The 10396-nt window shown below is 45.5% G+C and overlaps 1 protein-coding gene across 1 annotated transcript; it reads right to left on the bottom strand.

The window, feature by feature from the left end:
* Nucleotides 1–6205: 6205 nt before the first annotated feature.
* Nucleotides 6206–9004, bottom strand: LOC100274595 (uncharacterized). The gene is made up of 5 exons (NM_001346919.1): nt 8347–9004; nt 7810–8199; nt 7518–7689; nt 7218–7324; nt 6206–7101 (listed from the first exon to the last, which is right to left on the bottom strand). The coding sequence occupies exons 1-5, from the start codon at nt 8890–8892 to the stop codon at nt 6889–6891; spliced, it is 1428 nt and encodes a 475-aa protein (NP_001333848.1). The 5' UTR covers nt 8893–9004; the 3' UTR covers nt 6206–6888.
* Between the last annotated feature and the right edge of the window lie 1392 nt (nt 9005–10396).

The following is a 10396-nucleotide window of genomic DNA, read 5'->3' as shown; positions in this document are numbered from 1 at the left end:
GATATTGCATATACATGCACACACTAGCATGTAAGAGCCTAGATATACAAATGTAATAAATAGTTCATGGAGTGACACACCTTTGTTCTACGTCACATGGTCTCTATTATAATCATGAATTTCCATCTTAGCTTTTGATAGGCTTGACATTTCAAAGAGGAATTTATCCTCTTCAAACGATCAAGAGAAACTCATTTTCATTTCTATGGAACCATTCATCCTCATTTGATGTTCTCCAAGGTGTGAGACTACTCAACATGAACTTGAAAAAAATCATTAGTCTCACAAGATATAGGCTAAACTCTCCCTCAATTTGTGCATGCAAGAGTACACATAGTACACTTATGCACATAAAAAATACGAGGTTAAAGGAGATGTTTGCACTATATATTGATTTAACATAACATGCTTTACATAGATGATGAAAATTACACCAATTGAAAGTTTAAGAACTGAAAGTATATCAATTGAAATCCTAAAGGGTAAAGCATGCTGATATAAACCTCAAACCTCATAATGAAGGATATCATATAAATATGTCACTACATCTTCATTATTTGGTTGACAAAAAAGTATAACTCCCTTCTTGAATCACTGTGATCCCTTTTCTCTTTACAATTTCATCCAACCAAGTGATCTTGAACTTCATTCATCTTTTCTTGATTCGATCATACTTGATATGAGATCAATTGAAACTCAATGATTGAAATAACCAAGACTCTTATATCTGTAGATTTTGAATCCATATTGAAAGCACTTGGAAGGACCTTATTGAAACACTTAGAAAAGAGAGCATTAGAAACACAATAGAGGGTTTCACAAATGATGATCCTTATATGCGGATGGCAAATGAATCATCATTCTTAAAACCCAAAAGGATAGACTAAATTCCCTTAAATTAGTGCACACATATAGTTGATGTCAAAGTTATATGCACTATTGAACCTTTTATATTGCAAGGAAATTAACCTATACTGTGGTACATCCCACTAAGGATAGAATACTAAAACAACTGAATGAGAGTAAGTTTTCATACCTTGACGTCTTATCAACTTTATCATACTTTAGTTGAATAGTATCCTTTAAGCTTGTGATTTATCCAATTTAAAACAAGCATCATCTCTTAACATAGATTTTCTATGGATAAACTCAACAAAAGAGATGTCATTAGTAGCATAAGCACTAGTTTTTTATTTAGCAACCCTTTATATGTGGAAGGCAAGTGTGTTGCTAAAATAGAGAAACCTCATAATATGGACTAAATTTGCCTTGAACCCTCATGCACAATATATTTTGAATGACATGGATAATATGCATGGTTATTCAATGAAGTCTAAAGGGCTGACTTAATCCATATTCTGGTGAGTGTCTAATATAGAAGAATCAAATCCAAATTAACTAGAGAGAGTACATCACATAGTTTGGATTATTGACCATATGATAAGATTCATTTTTCTTCCATTATTGAGCACCCAACTTGATCCAATGAAGGAGTGATCCTGCAAAATAAGTTTAAGCTTCGTATTTTGGTACCCAATTTGAATTGGGTCCTTTGATATTAGTAGTAAGAGCCTTGGGTGCCCACAAATTCCTTATTATGGCCTTTCTCTTTGTGTAGGCACCCACATATACTTGACAACCATCTTACGTGGTTTCAAGTCAATATGTAATCACACAGATAAGAGCTGGAGTTAAGAATAGGAGCATTTTCTCATTTTGTTACATTTCACTTAACTTGCTCTTTAAACAACCCATGTTGATCATGTTATATGCTTAGATGGGTTGTAGTCAAGTGCCCTTCGTCCATGGTTGTTTCTTAGGGGCTTATTCTTGGTGTTACCTTTTATTAATACATCATTGTTTGAAGGTCGTCTTCTTGACGATGTACCTAGCTTGACCTTGGGTGCACCTAGCTTATCAAGGTTAGTCGCACAAGCATTTATATCATATCTTAACAAATGAAGACAAGTTATGCATGGAATTTACAACTTAGTGATCCAATTCAGTGTGGAGCATATGGATACCGATATAAGTAGATTTCTAAGATATCAATTTGTAGGAGTGAGTATATATAGGTGGGGCTCCAAAACTAGCCGTTTTTTATTTTTCTGCACAAAAACCGGTTCAACCGGTTTTCCAAAAGTTGCGCACAACTTTTTGGCTGACACAGCAGACTGGCAGAAAAAGGTGAACAGTATAAAAACCGGCTGAATTGGTTTCCACCAGACTGAAAACCGGTTGAGTGTACGGCTGAACCAGTATTTGAATACCAGCTGAACCAGTATTTGAATATCAGCTGAACCAACCTGAAAACCAGTTGAACCAGTATTTTCCAGAGAGCAATTTTGGCCAAGATAGACTTAAAAAGGTTGTACTACATACTTTCACTAAGGATTAACAAGGGTAAAATAGAAGTTTTGGATCGAGGATTTTGAGCTTTAGTACTAACATCAACCTTCTTTTTGGATCCCCCTTGATATTACAATGATTACTATACTCAAGTTAAATAAAATATAATTAAGTAAACTCCTTGAGTGATTGGTGTCTCATGTGTGATTTCTCCATGGCATTGCTTCATAAGGATTACAAACATCTTTGTCTCACCTTTTGAAGCAAACACAAATCAAACCCTGTGACTTGTACCATTTCACCATATATGAGTTCAAATCATGGCTTCAAGTCACCTTACTGATGCATCAACATATTATAACTCTTCATAGCTGATTAGTTCATCGACTTAGTGCAAGTACTCTCTTCTTCACCTTAGTCATGGTACCTCGGTCCACAAGCAGTCGCTTGGCCTTCACCTTCGCTTAGTTCCTCGAAGCCCTTTCCTTGCTATCTTCACCCTATCAAGTCATTCTTGAGTCACGTCATATTGAGCATCCATTGAGAGAATCATTTCTTCGATATTGTGAACCTTGCTTGAATGTCATCTAGATATAAATGCTAAGATCAATCAAGCTCTAGTTTGATTCTCATATATTCATATATCGACTAATAGTAATATGGTCAAGCCAATTCACGATTCCTCATCTCTTATTCACTTTGGCTTGACCAATCCTTTTAATCACTTCAACCTCTATTATGATCATATTTATGCATAGTGATTTCTTAGGTCTTGTCCATATATTCAAACCAATATAGAGACCATATTATATTCATTTGCATTGTCTCACTAGTTATTTAACCTTGTGTTGAACCTTTGTTCACTGATCATTATACACTATTCAAATATGTTCATCATACTGAATTTTCTGTTCAACACTTAGCAAACTTGTTAGACCTTTAAATGTGTTGTTATCCAAATCACCAAAACTCACAAAAGGGATGAATGCACTTTCAACAAGTGACACAACTTAGTGCCCATGGAAATGAATGGTAGAAGTAGTGTTGTATATTCAAAATAGGTCACAACTGGACCCTATGCTAGGCAGTTGAAGACTTGGCCAAGCACGTCCAGTAGCGTCCTAGCCAGTAGCAGCAGTAGTATGATTTGCTACTGTATAAAAGGAGCACAATATCAAGGTATAGGTCATCAATGACCATAACTTCATGGAGTTCAAGTACACCATGACCATGATTTATGGAGCCATCGATGATGTCTGCTCCCGACATTCCATCAAGATTCTACAGTGTGAGGTGATCACAATGCCTATGTAGCCCCACACCACTAGCCCATCAAATGTTCTGAGGCTCCTATCACTTTTTATTCCTCCAACTCGCCTCACAACATGGCAGTCTCTAAGATCATTCTTCTTATAGTCTCCCCCACCATCAACAACGCCAAGCTCAGACATGTTCTTGTTGATAGTGGGGCCAACATTAATGTCTTGTTGATGTACACCTCTTATGAGATCTAAATCTCATGCACCAAGCTCATGTCCACATGCCCATTCATAGAGGTCTCCCTAAGGATGATGTTCCTTGTCGACTCTATTAAGTTGGTAGTCACCTTTGGCACTAAGGAGAACCTCAACACTAAGTATGTGGATTTCACCGTTTTGAGCTCCACCTTCCCTACAACTCCATTCTTGGATGCCATATGCTTATTCAGTTTATGGTGACTAGCCACTATGGGTACCTGATCCTCAAGATGCTAGAGCTCAAAGGCATCATCTTTGTCGCCTCTAACCGCGTTGAGGCCATGTCTATGGCCAAGAAGCAAATGCCATCATGTCACACCGCTCAGAAGCTAAGCCTCGAAAATGATTCCTCATCATCAGAACCTTGATATCACTACTTTGGTGCCTCTTGCATAAAAATCTAAATACCATCATGTACCTTGAGATTACATTACCATTCGTGAACCAAACAACACATAAATGGTTTGGGCAAATTCAACTCAAGCATAAAAATCTACCCTCTTGACCAACTTTGAGAAACCCCCAAGTTAAGAGTGTACCTGTTGGTCTATGGTTGAAACTTTAATCATTTAGAGCTCAAATTTTGTGTACGCCTTTGAAACTTTCATGTGAAGGTGTGTACAAAAAAATTAGCTCCAACGAAGTTCATTTTAGGTCATTTTGGAGTTTTAGTTTGTGCTCATGGTAGTAGGCAGCATGACAAAGCCATGTGTGGAGCAACAGTGTCAGGAGGAGCAATGTCGACCATGAGCGTAGCACTGTTATGCACTCTTGGGAAGCTCATTGTTTTGAGTGTTTTTGGATTTTCAGGTTTCTATTGTGTGATCTGGTTTGTTTTTTTTTTGGTTCTTATATACTCTAGGAACTTTTTTAAAGCATCCAACCACTAGTTGGTTGTGGTGTTTTGATTTGGGCTCTTTCTTCATTTCAATTGGAGTCGAGGGCTCAATTTTTGGATTTTGCAAAGTTTCGCTTAGGTACTTGGTTAGTTCGAGTGCTCCGCTATGTTTTTGGGTCGTCACTGAGAACATCCAACCACTTGCTAGCTTGAGAGCATATCGTTTAAGTTTTGGTGTTTCGGGGGATTCGGTGAAAATTTGGAAAGCAAGCCAATATTTATTTATTAGCTCTCATTACCCCGCCTCTTGTCATCTGTTTCGATCCTTAACATAAATCTAATGGGTCACAGACTTAAGACATTGGAACCATTGCATAGATTAACTCTAGTGCAAGTGAAAGACTGTTGAATATATGTCCAAGAGGTAATTATGATCTATGAGAACATTAATAGTCTTTAGGGTAAAAAACTCGTTAGTAGAGGTATATATATTGGGTTGGTGTGCTAAAAGAGGTAGATTCATCATATTTGTCGTCTCTCTCCTTGGGTTACAGACACCTATGACGTTAACGTTGTTTTCTCGCTGTGCTGCTAGCATACCTATGTCATGGTGTTTTCTCTCAGTGTGTGTGGATACCATAGAGACGTTGTGGATGCTGCAATATCAATCAACAACGAACATAAGGAGCACGAGTAAACATGTTGTAGTTCATGGTACGTGAGGATGTAAGACCACGGGTATGTTTGGTTCACTGACTAAATTATCACACTTTGCCTAACTTTTCTACCTAAGGTTAGTTCTTCAATACAGACGACTAATTTTAGGCAAAGTGTAACACATTTAGCCACGAACCAAACAGGCCCTACTTCCACTACATCACCGCAGCCGCAGTCTAAGTGTCTAACAATCCATGATTCTCTACTTTCACATTATTTTAGTCGAAACATGTGATATTTTAGTTTAACGTCCTAGATATGCTATAGTGTATTGTCTATGTATTTTGTCATCCTGTAGAAAAGTAATTAATTAATCATTATAGAAACGAGTATAATGGTCCAAGCCCGAAGGGTCGTCAGGGCCGCAACATGGATCATGGCGTCTTCAGTTCGACCCAGGGAAATCCGTACTTGTCGACACCCCCCAAAGTCAAGCAGCTTATTTATTTCTTCCTGGTTCAGAGCTGCAGGGGCAGCAGTGCATTGCAGGCTTTGTTCCTTCGAAGCGATCGTGGACAGATATTGCTTAATCAGCAACTTAATGACCGGAGATGGAGTAAAACCAACGCAGTGCAGACTCACGGCTTGTTCGGTTAGCTCTTAATTCATATGGGTTAGGTGGGTTTAAATCCTAAAAAGTTAAAGTTTTTGTAAAATTTTTCTAATCATATCTAACCTATATATAATGGAAATAACCGAACAATAACTTAGAGAATTTAAAATTAGCACGGGGCACAGCACAGTACGTATAGCTGTTACGAAAGGAGTCGCTGTCTTTTGCGTTGGACGAAACAAACGCAAGAGCTGCGGGAAGACGACGACGTGGTTCCCGTTTGACTCCGGCGATACATCCATTCCATTCCAATCCATCCATCCGTGGGTTACTCGACCTAGCTGCCAGCCTGCTTTCAGGTGGGCAACCTAGCTAGCTTACAATTAGAATCCCAATCAGGGCCTCCCTCTCTTTCTTTTATGGTTTCCTTGTGTTCTTCTCTCCTATGGGTGCCACTATCTGGCTGGCTTATAAAAAAAATCTAAAGGGGAGGGAAAAAGAAGAAGAAGAAGATAGAGAAAAAAAATGGTTTGGTTTTACAATTAAACGCCACTTGTTTGTAGCGCAGCTGGGTGATCTGATGCTTGCCTACTGGAGTACTAGTAGCTTAGAGTGAGTAGCACCTAAGCGGCTATGCCTAATTTTGTGTTTGGTCTCCTCTTCCGGCTTCTTGGGATCCGGCCCTACTAGCTGAGGAAGAATCTGTACAAGGAGCTGCGTAATCTTTCTTTCTCTGATCATCGATCCCATGGCCCATGCCCGCTCGCCTGATGCCCGTCACCGTCACCTTCCCTGTCCCGTCCGATGGCCGCCGCCGCAACGCTGCCGGGAAGCGGTTTTTCGCGTTCCTGGGTATTACTAGTAGTGTAGTGCTAGCATATACCACCATCCATGGCCGTGCAGTGGCTCCTCGATCAGTCCTTGCGAGCGAAGGTCATGGGCAGGCCGTTGAGCGGCAGCGCGAAGGGGCCGAACTGCACGCCGCTCTCGGACTTGGAGGTGGACCACCTGTATTTGGTGACGAGGTGGTGGAAGAGCACGAGCATCTCCAGCTTGGCGAGCTCGTTCCCCGGGCACGAGTGGGTCCCGTTGCCGAACGGCATGAACGTGTTGGGCTTGGGAGCAACCTGCATCAGAGAGATTCAGAGGCGAGGCCGGCAGCCCATTCGATCAGTCAGTCAGTCAGTCAGTTCCCCCCTTTCCACATGAGAACGTGGCGAAGCAGGGGCAGAGAGAGACTGACCTCGAATCGGGAGGGGTCGAACTTGTCCGGGCAGGGGAAGTGGTCGGGGCTGTGGTGGATGTTCCGGAACAGGGGCAACACCTTCCAGCCCTTGGGGATCAGGTACCCTGCAGCCAGCCAGCACAGGCAAGGCACAGCGATGAGTTAGTCTATTCATTTCGGTTAGGATTAGGAAGCCGTCCCCCCGTCCAGTTCATCCGCAGCGCACGACAGGGACAGGGGCAGGGAGCTCCAATCCAACGTGAAACGGTGGCGCGGGGGCGCGGGCGGACAGCGAGGGGCCGTGACGCGACGTCTCACCTTGGTACTCCACGTCCTCCACGGCCTCCCGGAAGGTGAAGGACAGGATGGACGCCACCCGCATCGTCTCCTGGATCGCACGGCTCGTCACGCGCATCCGCCTGGTGTCCGCCCACGTCAGGGGTTCGTCGCCGGAGGAGCCCTTGGACCGAGCGATCTCCTGCTGCTCCTCCTGTTCGCAACACACACACACACCAGCTCATCCCGTCAGTCAGTCTGTCTCCGCGCGGCGGGCGCCCGCAGTTTGATGCCACCCAATAAACAAGACCCGGGACCGGGAGGGACAACTCACGATGACCGCCTTGAGGACCGCCGGGTGGTCGCCGAGGAACTTGACCATCCAGGTGAGCACGCTGGCGGTGGTGTCGCGGGCGGCGAACATGACGCCGATCACGTTGTCGGAGATCTGGGCGTCGGTGAGCGCCTCGCGGCCGTCCAGGAAGGAGGCCAGGAGGTCGCTCCCGCGCGGCCGCGGCCGCTCGCGCCGGGCCTCGATGATGTGGGCCACGATGGCGCTCAGCCGCTTGCGGGCCTTCATGGCCTTGTGGAACAGGGTGCCCGGCAGGTTCACCGGCATCGAGTTGTACCCCTTCTCCAGCGTCAGGTAGCACTGCTTCAGCTCCTCGATGTACCGCATCTCCTCCTCGCCGAAGATGGACAGCAATGCCACATTCAGCGCGTACTGCAGGCAGCGGGTCACTTGTGTAATCAGCATTCAGCACACGACGGTCAGGAGGATACAACGACGGACAGAGCGGAACAGAGCATATGATGTAGGAGGAAGAAGAAGAAGAACAACAACAGCAGCAGCAGCTCCCATCCAACCCACCAGCTTCATCTCTTGGAAGGTGTTGACGAGGCGGCCGTCCCAGGAGCGGAGCGAGCGCAGCGCGACGGCCTCGACAGCCGGCACGGAGGCGCGGATGGCCTGGGGGGAGAAAGCCCGGGAGACGAGGCGGCGGAGGCGGGCGTGGTAGTCGCCCTGCTGGAAGAAGATGGCCTGCGGGCCCAGCATGCGCTCCTTGCTCGCCGGGAAGGTGGGCTTGAAGAGGTGAGCCTGCGTGACGAGCACGAAGCGCGCCGCCTCGGGGCTGGACACCATCACGCAGGGGCAGCCCAGGATGTGGGTCCTGAAGATCGGCCCGTACCGGTTCTGCTTCCGGGCGAAGAACACGTTGGGGTTCTTGGACGAGTAGAGCTGCAGCGTCTCGCCCACGTACGGCCACCCCATCGACCCCGGCGGTAGCGGCAGCGCCTTCTTGCCGCACGCCGGCGCCGGCGCCGGCGCGGCGGCCCGCCGCTTCCTGCCACGGACGGCGCAGGCCAGCACGATCGGCGCCAGCAGGCAGACGGCGAAGAGCAACAGGGCGCCCATGGTTTTCTGTCTTTGCTCGCACTCTGCTTGTTGCGGTGGAAGCAGGTAAGCAGCTAGGCGGCGGAGGAGGAGGCAGACAGACAGCAACGGCGGACGAGGAGGAAGAGAAGAGGTGGGGACTGGGGTGGAGGGAAAAGCGAGGGAGGTGGCAGCTATTTATAGATTGGCCGTGAGCCTTTAGTCTCTCCCCAAAAATCTGCCACCACCACGACTAGGGGTGGATATCGAGCGAACTCGGCTCGGCTCGACCGAGCTCGAGCTGGCTCGTTAAAGAAACGAGCTGGCTCGGCTCGACTCGTTAAGGAACCGAGCTAGAGAACCAGCTCGGCTCGGCTCGTTTGCGAGCTCTAGCTGGCTCGTTTAGCTCGCGAGCCACAACAAAATGTAGTATACATGTATATATACAACAATATAATCAATTGCTAGTTAATTTTATACTAATTTAAAACTAGAAAAGACTAGCAATACTCATAATTTTATATATCACATCATTTAAACCCTAAACTAACATAGTTCGTCACTTATTAATTAATCTAATACAAGTATATGCTTTGTTTTACAGATAAATGCTAGCTCATTCGAGCTAACGAGCTGGCTCGAGCTCGTGTCGAGCTGGCTCGTTAACGAACCGAGCTGAGATGTTAGCTCAGCTCGTGATAAAATTGAAACGAGCTGAGTCGAGCTGAGCCGAGCTGACCACAAGTCGAGCGAGCTCACGAGCCACGAGTATTTTGTCCAGCCCTAACCACGACGCATCGCACTCCACAGGCCACAGCAGGCGACTGAGCGAAGGGGCAAGTGGGGGGAAATTATTGCGCGCGATTAAACTCAGAATCCCTCGCTCCAGCTCAACCTCTCCCTTTCTGCTGCTCGGAAATTATTGCGCGCGATTAAACTCAGAATCCCTCGCTCCAGCTCAACCTCTCCCTTTCTGCTGCTCCTGTCTCCAGGACCAGGCCAGCGGGTACCGGAGACGCACGCTCTCGTACTGCACTGATCACTGTCGTAGCTCGGTTTAGCTAACTTGATTAGTAGGGCTAGAAACTCAAATCGCCTTGAGCATCGGAAATTAAGCCATAGGTAAGCAAAGGTGGATCTAGAAATATACTCCCTCCAGTGCAGTAAAGGTAGTCGTTTAGGACATGACTGTGCATACCAAAGAGTGATTAATTATCATGGAGTTTTCCCTGTTTGCCTTAATAAATAGGGATATGGGTGCATTAACACCACCAAAACAATCAAGCTTGATTGGTTGCTGCACACCTCTCGAGGCATTCTAGACTGCAGGTCTTAAGCTCGATTACTCATGAGCGTATCTTTTTTTTTCCGATATAATTACTCAGGGGCAGCGACGTCCAAATCCCAGACCCACACGCGCTACGACTTCTTTTGTGCACGCTCAGTCACGCGCAGGATGACTCTCCGGATGCGCTCATGAGGAATCGAGCTTGAGACCTGCAGTCTAGAATGCCTCGAGAGGTGCTGCAGCAACCAATCAAACTTG

The sequence above is a fragment of the Zea mays genome, chromosome 4 (genome assembly GCF_902167145.1).
Source record: "Zea mays cultivar B73 chromosome 4, Zm-B73-REFERENCE-NAM-5.0, whole genome shotgun sequence".
Lineage (NCBI taxonomy): Eukaryota > Viridiplantae > Streptophyta > Magnoliopsida > Poales > Poaceae > Zea > Zea mays.
Note: the sequence above shows the minus strand (reverse complement) of the source record. Positions and strands in the feature narration are given on the sequence as shown.